This window comes from Polypterus senegalus, chromosome 10, assembly GCF_016835505.1.
Source record: "Polypterus senegalus isolate Bchr_013 chromosome 10, ASM1683550v1, whole genome shotgun sequence".
In the NCBI taxonomy this organism is placed as follows: Eukaryota; Metazoa; Chordata; class Cladistia; order Polypteriformes; family Polypteridae; genus Polypterus; species Polypterus senegalus.
Window position 1 is genome coordinate 127827574 of NC_053163.1, and position 13957 is coordinate 127841530.

The following is a 13957-nucleotide window of genomic DNA, read 5'->3' on the forward strand; positions in this document are numbered from 1 at the left end:
AAAACATTTGGAGGCTTCACACCGCCTTCCTAAAAGATAAGGGAGGACACCATGATTAACATGAAATTAGCTCTATCCACCACTCCATTAACATAAAATTAAATAAAATATATATTAGTTAAAAGTCTTAAAACTATAAGATACCTTTTTTTCACTGTGAACTTGCACGATGCCACATGCACAACAACAATTCTATAGACATCATGCATGATGATTTAGAAACGTGCTGGAAATTGGGCAGAGGGAAAATCTGTGCCAGAGGAAGAGAGGATGGACTGGGGTGCCCTGTGTGCCCAGATACATCAATACTTATTTAAAATGTAGCTGAGCTGGAGAGAAAGCAACATTTACGATATGAATAATGACATTTTATTGGTAAGTGGACATCAGGGATGGTATTTAACTTTATGAATGTGTTGCTGAAAACGACCAGTAGATATATCTTAAGAAACCCTGGTTTCACCCTGGTTAAAAAATATGAATTAACATGTTAGAAGTGATTCTGTATAAGAGAAGTAGTTTTAAGGAGCTGTTATTTGAAGCATACTATCAAATTGACAACTACTGTACATAATTCCTCCAATTTGCCTTCAAAATGTAAAACGAACCACACTGCCAATTTAGCACATACAAAACATATTTTACACAAAGTGATCTGGGTACAAAAAGAATATAAATATAATAAATAATAAGAAAAATATGTAAACATTTTATATGTACCCAAACAAACAAAATTCATACAAAAAAATGTAACTTTAGAAATGCATGTAACACAAACTAAAAATTGCTAACACAAACACACCAAAATCAGACTCTAAATACATCAACAGAGTATGAAAACAACATCTAGCATAGCCAATTTAAGCAAGTGTAAATAAAGGAAAGCACAGTTAAAAAGTTGAAAAAATAAAAATTAATTAAGAGGGGTTAATAAAGAAACAAGAACAGAAAGAAGTGTGAAAGAGAAAAACAAAAAGAACAGTAATTAAAGCACTAAAAGAGCAAAAATATGAAAAAGACAATGCAAAAAAAATGAATTCAAACAAATGTAAACAACAGCAAGAACTACAGTGACTGCAAAACAAATCAAAGACAGAGAAACAAAAGGAAATGTGCAAAATAAAGATAAAAATGTAAGTGAATGCAAAAATATATAAAAAACATGAATTTTAAAACAAATTGAAAGTTAAGCAAATATATAAAAAAAACAACTGACAAATAAGTGTGGAGTGTCATTGGCCACTGAAACATAGAATGAAAAATTCAAACTGAAGACTACATGCAAGTAAAATGGAAAATTACAACATGTTTAAATGAAAGTGTTTGTACGTTTATATTTTTTGTGACTGCAAAGCAAGTTTGCTGTATTTTTCTTATAAACCTTTTACCAAGGATGTTGGTTCACAGCCAAAATTCTATATTTCAGTCTTATTAATATGGCGCAAAAATTTGTTTTTGTAAGATGAAGATCTAGAAGGAATTTCTCAAAGCACTATGAAGCCCCAAACATCAAAGATATATTCAGTGTTCGAGTGTAGTTTTCCTGTAGAATTTTTGTGAAAGCATGTCAGTGTATTAAGTCATTAACTTTTAGACTCTGACAGTTGTTGGTTCAACTCCAGCATACCAACACTTAAGCCTGTATTACACTTCAGTACTAGCATACTTCTTTACTGATGGTTTTTCTGCACTTCCCCTGAAACACGATTCAGAAAATATCCTTTTATACTTTGCTGGCTGCACATGCCACATCTTTAGCTTTTAATGATTTAATTCTTTTTAATTTAACAATAAGAAATTGCTAGAACCAAGTAATGTCAACTATGAAAAGGGACAGGGAAAAGAAAAAAAAACATTTGGCCGAGTATCACTGAGCTTAGCTTCAGCTGTTCCTTAATCATCATGAAATTATTTATTTCTTCCTTCCAGCTAAAAGAAATGACAGTTTTGAAACTACGCTGATCAGATACAAGGACAGTATACACAAATGATCTTGATGAATGACACACTGATACCCTAACAACTTGGTGAATCTGAGGTAAAGGCAAAAAAATTACTTTCTCTGAAGAGTGCCTGACATGTGTCAAATGATACCAGAAGCCTCCATATGGCAGGCTCACTTTGCATGGTACTGACAATAAGCACTGAATGCAACAAATGTAGATTCTCTCAAATTTAAAAACCAAGACTGATTTTACAGAGAATAGCTGATAACTAGGCAGTAAATTTGTACATACTCAATCAGCTGTCTTGCTGGCAAAAGAAGTCAAAATTATCCACAGATCGTTTAAAAGTAGGCCAGAATGAGGAGGCCTATGGGAAATTTAGGTTGAGAATCTTCTGTCTTCTCATTCAGAAAGTTAAATTTACTTGGTGGCAGTAAAACATGACAGAAAAAAATGGAGTTCACTAAAAAAAATTTTTTTGACATTCATTATACAAATCTTTCACATTTTTTTATCTTTTGGAAAAAGATTATTTGAAGTGATATTCACTGTTCTAAATAAGTGTTTTAGTGTTACACATTGTTGAAATGGTTCATGGCATCTTTTTTGCATGTAGGAAACATTTTCTAGAGAAATCATATCCACAGGATTACCTCCAAAGATTACTTTTCAACTAACATTAAAAAACACGTGTGCATTTTTTCGATTTTGTTTTTATAGCCTCTAGTGCAAAGACCAAGGCTTTAAAAATATGTTTAGTTTTGAAGCAATTACAAAAAGTGGTGTCTGAAAACTGAGAGAAAATGTCAGGAGGCATAAGCATACCACACAACTGTGACATTCAACAAAAAACTTTTTAAGTTCACTGCCTGCTCCTGCGGTAAATAAGTACTGAGGACAGAGACTGTATATACCAAAATGCCCTTTAAAGATATAGAATATATACAAAAATCTTCCACAGGCTGCTTTAGTTAGTTATAATGAGCATTACAGACATGTATGAGACAACTAATCCCTACATAGCAGCCCTCTCCATTCCTGGTGATGCATGGCTTTGTACAAACCACTTTTAAAAGAATGGACCCACTGAAACAAGGTAGCATAAAAAAAAAAATAGAATTATGAAATAAACTTCCTAAAAGTTCTTGGTATTTCTAACAATCTCATTGTCTCACTCAACATTACTCTTTCACCCACAGAAAATAACACAGATGACAACGCGATAGTTAATATGCTGCAATCATCTTGGATTTTTCTGAGACTCTCTCAAATCTTATATTGTGCTCTAACCAACATCATGACCATTACACTTTTTGAATCTTAATATTTTCACTTGCAATACATAAAATGCTTAGCATACTTAAGAGCAAGAGTTTCAAAGAAAGTTCACAGGTTTGTCACCATTGTTTCAGGTGGTAAATTCAGCAAGTTTAGGCAGAATGCATCCTAATTTTGCCATCAATAACAGCAAGCCTAAAATTATTTTCAATAATCGGACAGGTTGTAGCACTCTGAAGTCAGCCACTTGCTATCACCATCTTGGCTTAATACTACTACAATCACAGGTTTTTTATGTATGATGCATACTGAAAACTTGCTTAAAAACCATCGGCTCCAATTGCACACTAACACATTAGTGACCATCTCCTAGCGCTCACACAGTAGGTATCAAGCTACATTACATTTACAAATAGATATTCATCACCTGACATGTGGAAAGCGCCATGAAGGGACACAAGTGACAAAATCAAAAATCGGAGTTAAAAACAACATAAAAACAAAGTGAAATGCCTGCTTAAAACAGTTTGGATCTCGCAAGTATGCTAAGCATTTAACAGTAAAAACAGACAAAATACACACAATTAAAATACAGAGACAAACGTAATTCCTTCCCTTACAAGTGGATGTTACAAGCAAAGTGTAAAAAGCAAACAGTTTCGTGAATGCTCGACTGATCTTTGGCTAAGCATGAAAAGATTTTTTCATATTTTTTTTTTAATACCTGACAATTCTGTGAAATGCTAAATTGCCATTCTATAAAGTGTTAAATTAGAAAAATGTGTCAAATTTTATATCACATTACATTGTTTAATATAAATGTATTAATTGATTCAACTGCATTATAGCAATTAAATCAACTGCAGAAGTATGGGTAATGGCGAAACTGTTCTGGCGTGATACATAATGGTAAGGCAAGATGTGAAAGAAGGATGGTTTCATACTGTCTAGGAATTATTGCCAATGTACAGAGATGCCTAGTTTTTCTATACAATATACTAGATCACACTTTGCCAGTAACAGATATTCAGTAAACAAGTGAATAACTATAACTAGTAACACATTATTCCTTTAAAATAATTCTTTTTAAAAAGCAAACAGTAAATAATAAAAAATAACACGCTGAAAGAAGAAATTAATTGAACTCTTTAGCTACATTTTTTCAGTAAAGAGATACTGGGTGAATATAAGAACAAGGCTTTCTTTGGATATAATCTGGCAGTAAAGGGCATATGAAATGATCCAATATGGAGAACTAGTTTTACACAATCAAATACAAATTTTTCATTGTACTGTCAAAAGCATTGACAATACATGTAAATAAAACTGAGCTGAAATATTTGTTCAGGTAAACTAAGAGATCCACTTTTATTAGGAAAAAACCTTATTTATTCATCTAAAAACTTGTTCCATTATGTTTTACTAAAATACATTTGAATTTAATGCATACTTCCCACAAATATATTAATAATATATTTCTGTAAATGCAGAATTAGAGGCCTTCAATTCCTTTTTAGATCAAATAAGAAGTAATCTCAACTTGAGTGGAATGTATACACCTAGGTATTTAATTAAATGTATTTATATTATAAATTTCAGTTACACTGTAAATAGTGTGTAATAAATTATTCAACCTGAAAAAATGTTTCACAGTGACTGTTTACTAGCCAGTAAACGACTTGAAAAAGTCCAGTCAGAATATAGCAATTTCATAATGAATGCTACCTATTCTCTTAGGGTACTATAAACAAATCATATTCAAGTATTCTACACTGTGAAAGTTAAATGTGACTGAAAGTTTGAATTAAAAATGATTTTATAACTTTGAGAATAAACTACAAAATGAACACATCCCTGACATAAGAAACAACACACTCAGTAGGATTTACTCTTGCCAGCCTTGATTTTACAGCTCTGCAATATCATCAACCTTGTCTATGAATACCAATTAAAATATTAGCATATCTGATAACTTAAATGTTACAAATTAGCCCTGTATAAGAGTGTACTAAAAGCATGCATGTGTAGAAGTACATCTTTTGCATAAGCAATTATGTTTAAACTCCAGCAGACATAGGCAGATATCTACACAAAACCAGGACAAAAGAAACAGGAACCTCTTTTGATTAGATACATGTGTGAAACTGAGAAAAAAAACATTTTTTCCATTTACTGGCATCCATTTTTAAAGTCTTTACATTTTGCTTTTTATTTCTTTTTTTACATATTTAGGACATACAGTCATGTGCTTCAAACCTTCACTGGCTTGATGTTACATTTATTATATGTTTTGGATGTCTTTATATGCATCTTTTATACTTTTAATTAAAATGACAAATTTCTAATGTAAATATTTAGATTTGATGTTTTTTAATAATTTAACTTGTATTACTCATAGGTATAACTTATAAAGTCTGTAAACATTATGGTAATAAATCAATTTAGTTACTGCCTTCCCCAATTTGAAACTACTGTACTAAACTTTGACTAAAAAAAATGAAAGTGGGTTTCTGTAAAAGACAGAAATAAATAGAATTTGGCATTTGGTGGTATGCAGTGTGGCAAGTTCTAATGACATTGGACTACATGCCCTGAGCAAGCTACTTAACCTTCAATTGTGAAAAATATGTGTAGTGAGAAGTCAAGCAAAAAGACACCTTTTATTGGCTAACTAAAAAGATTACAATATGCAAGGTTATGAGGCAACTCAGGCCCCTTCTTCAGGCAAGATGCAATCATCATCATATTGCCTGAAGAAGGAGCCTAAGTTGCCTAATCATATTGTAATCTTTTTAGCTAGCCAATAAAAGGTTTCATTTTGCTTGACTTCTCACTACACTCATAATGGCTAACACAGTACAACACCCTAGTACTATAGAAAAATATGTGTAAACAGCTCTACTATAACTGTATATTTAAAGCACCTTGGAATCAGGTTCACTGCAGAAACTCTCTATATGCACATTTCTGTGCAGGTTAGTAGCCTACACCCAAAAGGGGATTATGTGAGAGAAACAACAGTTAGGATATTTCAAAATAATTATATGTGAGAATCAGCTAGTGTTATTCATTATTGTAATAGGTATAAGAAAGACAAGGAAACACTAATTATGTTTGCCCGTTTAACTCTGAGAGCTTAGTAACAGGGAAATTTAACTAAAAAAAATATATTGTGGTTAGCACTGCCTCTTACACAAAATACATATACATACATGCAAAATGACTAACAAACTTGTTACAATGTATTTTGTATTTGTGAAATGCTCAGTGAATGTCCTATTAGAAAAATAGAAAGAGATTCTGCAACTGGTTTACAAGATAAAAATGGCAATCATTGCAAGCAATATTTTTGTTTTTCTGAAGACTTAAAATAAAAAATACTGTTCACAGTCAAACAACAGTAGTGTCTGCGTGCACTAGTTACTGCATTTGCATGATTCATAGTTTCTTGAATAAAAGAAAAAATAATCAATATAAAAATAAATAAATAAATAAATAGACAATCTTTACATTGGAGAAAGAAAGCAAGCCTTGGAAATCCAGCTATTTATAATAAAAAAAAAAAAAAAAAAGGCCGCTGCTTAAGAAAGTTGAAGTTGGGCCTCAATACTGCTGAGCATCCTTTTTTTGGCCAAGTAACTTATCCCATCTCCCCCAAAAAAGTCATAGTTTTTTTTTTTCTTCTAAACATCTATACAAATATGTTAGAACAAATAATAAAACCCTTTACCAAATATAACTGCTGCAGTACAAGAATTCTGTTGTGCTAGGCTGGGAGTGGTACTATTTTGCTCACTGTTATAGAATGAAAATAAAACACATAGTATAAATATATTCCCTATCACACCACAAAGAAGTATGAAATTATTCACATTACATATGCAACAGTAGATAAAAAGCCAAAAAAAAAAACACAAAAAACAAAACAAAAAAAACAAACAACAAAAAAAAAAAAACACACACAAGCCCCATCACCGCATAAGGCATTACTGGGTGAATTCACAGTGATTTTCAGGTTTGAAAAATACTTTCCACCTCATTTACTATAGTGTTTCTTTAAGTCTGTTATTACTGTAAGATAAATACTTCAAAATCGGTGGGGTTGGTTGGTGGGAATATACTTAGCAAAGTAGTGCTAAATTTTTCTTCCTTCTTTACCTTGACACTAAATAGTTTAATATCTACACAGCTGGGGTTTCTTAAACTAAAAAGTGTAAAGTTTTTTGAGAAAAATAAATCACAAAAAAGAATAATAAAAAATAAAAGGGTGGGAGAACTTCTCCTTCTGTTAGATTTAAAAACAGAGAAATGATAAATAACAAATAAAACATTAAGCATTACTTGGGGCCATACTGGGTGGAAACTACCATAATGCGGCATGTGACAGAAACATAAGAGGTCAAAGTGCACCACTTGATGAAGGTTTTGATGAGAGACTGTAAATTAAGAGACTTCTGTTTCAAGAAATGTATTCACATTCAGTTTTTTGTGTTTGTTTTTTGTCTCTCACATAAACACCATTGATATTATTTCGCTTAAATCCTCCTACCTAAAAACAGCAGGCAGGTCCAAAGCTGAATCTGTCACCAAAATACATATCTGCAAGCTTTGCAAGGAGTATATGGGGGTAGGGGTCATTCAGTCTTTTGTGCCAAAAGGGATGTATGGCATTGGCAAGCAGCTTAATTAAAAGGGGTGGGGGGAGTTGGGGGAGGGGGCATGGCGCAATTGGCATCACAAGCTCAGGACAAGAAGCAGAATTTGCTGAATGCACATAGGCTTCTGCCTGCTCCTCCGCTTCAGCGCCTTTCTCCCAAATTCAGTTCAGATGCTTATTCTGCTCACCTCCATGAGGCCAGGAAGTGACTTTGGAGAAACAAAAGGGAGGAAAGAGGAAGAGGACTTGGGGATGCCTAGAGCCGATCCATTCGAAATGTATCTTCTGTAGCGGGGTCAGCAAGCACCATGTCTGGGTCATTCAGCATGTGTAGTCCGTCTAGTGTTAAAGGGTCGATTTTGAGCTCGTCCAGAGGAAACTGAGAGTCTGCATCAAAGCTGACATCCCCAACTCCTGCCAGTGAGTTAGTGAGTTCTTTTGAGAGGCTAGGTGGGGATTCCCCTGTAACTAAAGCACATAAAAAACAGTTACTCCACAGAATATAGCTAGCATTTAATCATCACTAGTGTAGTGACTAGCAAGAAGATATATAGTATGGGGGAATGTGAAGGAATATAACACACATATTAACCATAATCACTTCGAATAATTTCATGTTTTATTTGCTACCTATCAACAAAAAACTGCATTTATTTTACTCAGTGTCCTTCATGGATAAATCAAAAACATGTATATCAAGGGACCAAGGCTGCTGCACAAATAAATAAATATTGGAAAAGGAATTTGTACTATCAGGAAGGAACATGGCAATAATCATTTGAGATATACCATGGACATATAATAAAATGAACATCTATGAAAGATGTCTAACCTGTAAGAATAATATTGGGGATGTTGCCATGGCTGGCATAGCCAAGCTGTGGTACATCTTGCAGGCTACTGGTGCTACCAGTCAAACCCATCATAGCGGCTTGTGAGAAATTCAGTGTGGAGCACTGGGTATATAGACTGCTGGAGCTGATGGGGTTTTCAATCATGTTGAACTGTTCAAGCTATTCCAAAACAAAAAGAGCAAGAGTTAAGGTAGTAAAAAGGACATATTCAACAAATATTCTACTTTTTAAAGTCGAACACTGAGAAATACATCAACACACACAAAATGTATTATGGCCCCATATTTCACACTGCCCACTCACAACTATACTGATGTCTAGTGTTTAAATAGCAAAGATTAAAAATAAAATCTTCAGAACTAAGAGCCAAACCAATTTTTAAGCTAAATTCAGTGTTCCTACAAGAACTATATTTAATCTGACAATCACATCTGTAATGTATACTCTTTGTATTAAACAGACAACTAAATCCAAGAATTAATAATATCACATTTAAATTGGTCATTCAATTCCAACATTCTTTTGTCAATGAGATGCAAAAGAAATAAATATACTAAAAGTAATTCAAAAATGTTATGATTAATAAAGGTGTGCTTCATTAGGCAAGATTTCTAATATAAAAAACATCAAATATACAAAAAAATAATGCCACGCTTTTAAGACCTTTCAGGATCAACCATGTTCTGCTCCTTTGCTTGAAAATATTATTGAAGTGAGCGCTCAAGTATTATATAGTGCTTTTATCAGCAGCCTATGTTATAAACAGTAAAATTTTGAATAGAACATATTAATGTGAATATAAAATAGATCACAGAAAAGAATTCAACAATTAACTGCATATAGCCTCATTATTCTTATAACATAACAGACTACATTATTTTCTTTTTCTCTAATAAAATAGTAAAATGCTAAATCTTTTGTAATTGAGTATCTGACAGTAAAGCTGGAGCACTCATGATACAATTTGGCAATTATGGTCTGGTATTCATATTCATGAACTGCATAGAAACGTTTGTTTTGTATATAGATTGTACACTTTGCTTTAGCACAAAAGCACCAAAACTGTTAAAGAAACTTAAGATCCCTTGACATTTCTTGATGACTAACATTATGAGAGATATAGGTTTGCAAAAACCAACTTTCTATCTAAATTAGCTGAAGCAATACAAATTAGCCAAAGAAAATGCCTGACCATTGCACAAATAGTTTTATGCTTGTGCTTCTTTGCTTCTGGCCCATTTCTGTGCAGTGTTGGCAATAAACAGAATCTTGAAATGGGATCTGTATGTCAAGACAGTTATAGAACATTCCTTGCACTAAAGTGTTTTGTTAATATTTTTGTGGTGTTTTCTGGCCATTATGCCATTCTTGCAATCAAGAAGAATGGTAGGTGAAACTATGTAAAATGCACTTACCCTTAAACAAAGCATTATTAGTTATACTAAATAATATTCTGTAGGTTTCTTAAAAGTCAAAGGTCCAGTACACTGCACTCGAATGCAAATAACATTAATGCCAGGCCCATTACAGACTGACTATGAAAACTGCAAAACATTCCAAAGCACCAACATACAGATACAGTTGTGCTTGAAAGTTTGTGAACCCTTTAGAATCTTCTATATTTCTGCATAAATATGACCTAAAACATCATCAGATTTTCACTCAAGTTCTAAAAGTAGATAAAGAGAAACCAGTTAAAACAAATGAGACAAAAATATTATACTTGCTCATTTATTTATTGAGGAAAATGATTGAATATTACATATTTGTGAATGGCAAAAGTATGTGAACCTCTAGGATTAGCAGTTAGTTTGAAGGTGAAATTCGAGTCAGGTGTTTTCAATCAATGGGATGACAATCAGGGGTGAGTGGGCACCCTGTGTTATTTAAAGAACAGGGATCTATCAAAGTCTGCTCTTCACAACACATGTTTGTGGAAGTGTATCATGGCACGAACAAAGGAGATTTCTGAGGACCTCAGAAAAAGAGTTGTTGATGCTCATCAGGCTGGAAAAGATTACAAAACCATCTCTAAAGAGTTGCTCTCCACCAATCCACAGTCAGACAGATTGTATACAAATGAAGGAAATTCAAGACCATTGTTACCCTCCCCAGGAGGGGTTGACCAATAAAGATCACTCCAAGAGCAAATCGTGTAATAGTCAGCGAGGTCACAAAGGACCCCAGGGTAACTTCTAAGCAAATGAAGGCCTCTCTCACATTGGCTAATGTTCATGTTCATGAGTTCACCATCAGGAGAACACTGAACAACAATGGTGTGCACGGCAGGGTTGCAAAGAGAAAGCCACTGCTCTCCAAAAAAAACATTGCTGCTCGCCTGCAGTTTGCTAAAGATCACGTGGACAAACCAGAAGGCTATTGGAAGAATGTTTTGTGGACGGATGAGACCAAAATAGAACTTTTTAGTTTAAATGACAAGCGTTATGTTTGGAGAAAGGAAAACACTGCATTCCAGCATAAGAACCTTATCCCATCTGTGAAACATGGTGGTGGTAGTATCATTGTTTGGGCCTGTTTTGCTGCATCTGGGCCAGGACGGCTGCTTTAATTGATGGAACAATGAATTCTGAATTACATCAGAGAATACTAAAGGAAAATGTTAGGACATCTCTTGGAATTCAGTTCATGGACAGAAGGCGGGTCATGCAGCAAGATAATGACCCTAAGAACACAAGTTGTTCTACCAAAGAATGGTTGAAGAAGAATAAAGTTAATGTTTTGGAATGGCCAAGTGAAAGTCCTGACCTTAATCCAATCGAAATGTTGTGGAAGGACCTGAAGTGAGCTGTTAATGTGAGGAAACCCACCAACATCCCAGAGTTGAAGCTGTTCTGTACGGAGGAACGGGCTAAAATTCCTCCAAGCCGGTGTGCAGGAACGATCAAAACTTACCGGAAACGTTTAATTGCAGTTATTGCTGCAAAGGGAGGTCACACCAGATACTGAAAGCAAAGGTTCACATACTTTTGCTACTCACAAATATGTAATATTCGATCATTTTCCTTAATAAAATAAATGACCAAGTATAATATTTTTGTCTCATTTATTTAACTGGTTTCTACTTTTAGGACTTGAGTGAAAATCTGATGATGTTTTAGGTCATATTTATGCAGAAATATAGAAAATTCTAAAGGGTTCACAAACTTTCAAGCACAACTGTAAGTCCCTTTAACTGTAAATGACACTGATGTATGTGCCCAGTTGTTTTGTACCACTGGTTGGTTCAGGGCAAACTGTTCATCACGAGTGAGGTTTCAAGCTGTGGTCCTTCCACCAGTGGAAGAAACTGAAGCTTTCATTTTGGCTGCTAAAAGCACAATATATATTTGAATATAAATATATTATTTTAGTGATTCTGAAGTATTTTCTTGCATTAAACTTTTGTTTCAAAGTGTACGTCATGGCACTCACATTTAGGGTGCAAAGTAGAAACAGACCAAACACTTCAAAACAGAAGGACTACATAGATTTCATTGTGGGACCCCAAAGAGCAATGCTATGAATGATGACCTTATGTTTACCTTTCAATAGCTTGAAGCATATTTCTGAATAACTGCAGTAGGAAAAGTTATTAGGTAGTCTTAGGTTTATTAAATGCAGATAAAAGCAACAAATCCATACATTTCAGAAAGACCAATAATTATAGCAGCATAATAAAAATAATACAAAATTCTACAGCAGCAGAATGCATCAGAGTAACTTACCTGATGGGACAGAGCATTTGTCTGTCTAGATGCAAGTTGCTGATCATAGTAAGAATCTCCAAACACACTACAAAGGATGGAGGTGTGCTAAAATGAGAGGGCATAAACTTAGTAAAATTTAACACACTGGCAGACATGGATAACAGAGGTCTTTAGGACTAAGATGTTAAACAACAGTCTGGATCTGTAGTCATAAACATACATCAATACAAACAAACATATAAACATATCTGTGCCAGACTGAAAGAATGGATAAACAGCTGAAAATACAAGGTTCAAAATCTAATTGGAATTCTTTTATTAAATCCAAATGAATATGTGAGTGTAATTTTACAGTAAACACCTGTAGGTGACTTCACACTTACACACACATACTAAATTAGAGCATTTTACAAGCCAGTCATCTCATTATACAGTGCTGTACAACTTGAAAGATCAACTAGTTTCATAAGAATTTCCAAAATAATTTAAATCCAGCTAAACTTTACAGAACCAGAAATAATGGCATCCTTTCACAGAAGTATTTTGTGCCACATTTACCTCAATAAAAATTACTTTATTGATGCGTAAGGCTGGCATGTGAAACGTCTTATTAGTCTTGGCCACAAAACTCACAATTCAAAACAACATGCAACATCAGATTCAAGGTTATTGCTGGATATAACCTATTTGCAACCACTTTTGTGATGCAAAAGTTTAATTGGGCAATCAGTTAAGGATTAACTAAAAAATGCATAAGCAGCAATACAAGATAGTAAATAAGTTAAAAGAACACCTAACTTTTTAAATGTGGCAAAGACGAAAATATTTAATTAAAGATATAGTAAGTTCTAATAAAACGTTTGACAATATGCAAGGTTGCATCCTTATTAGGGGTGTAATGGTTCACAAATTCCATATGTCATTTGTATCATGAGCACACAATAATTCAATGTAGAAGAAAATAGTAATTCACATTTTGGATATATACAGTATCTAACAAGTTATAAGGAAGCTGTAGGAAAAAGAGCATAACTTTATTAAAAAAAACGGGATAATAAAGCCTTTTTTAAACTGAAGGTAACCTGAAAACAGCAGTTACAAGTAACAACAATAGCTGGAGCAGTGTGGCGTGCATGTGTCTAGGCACAACTTGTCCTGTGACCAAAAGGAACAATTTTTCCATGGTCAAGTAAATCAAATCAAAATGTGTACAGCATTGAAAAAGAGTTAACACTCAAGATTTGTACAGGTGGATGTGTACTTCCTTTCCAAATTTATGGCGGCAGGGCTTAAGGAAATATGACAATTCTGGGACAAAGCATTCTTGTTAAGACAATGAAATTGATCAAATTTTGTAATAATTATTTATTTGGGTGGTACTTCATTTGTGTATCTAAACGCATATACAGTATGTTATAAAGCAGGCACCACCTTACCTACAAAAGTGAAAGTAATAGATTTAGCTCTATGTTACTTAAACTATTCCAATTAAAGAGCAAAGGCAAGTTACACATT

General features: G+C 33.7%; 1 protein-coding gene across 3 annotated transcripts in view; it reads right to left on the reverse strand.

Moving 5' to 3' along the window:
* crtc1b (CREB regulated transcription coactivator 1b) overlaps positions 1 to 13957 on the reverse strand; it is a 155289-nt gene that overhangs the window by 29165 nt on the left and 112167 nt on the right. For 2 of the 3 annotated variants that reach the window (XM_039766588.1, XM_039766587.1), the window contains 3 exons: positions 12461 to 12547; positions 8714 to 8894; positions 6779 to 8349 (listed from right to left, as the gene is read on the reverse strand). In XM_039766588.1, coding sequence (XP_039622522.1) covers positions 8138 to 8349; positions 8714 to 8894; positions 12461 to 12547 — 480 coding nt within the window. In that variant the 3' untranslated portion in view covers positions 6779 to 8137. Of the gene's footprint in view, positions 1 to 6778; positions 8350 to 8713; positions 8895 to 12460; positions 12548 to 13957 lie in introns of those variants that run through there. The other variant, XR_005635342.1, reaches the window with a different exon arrangement.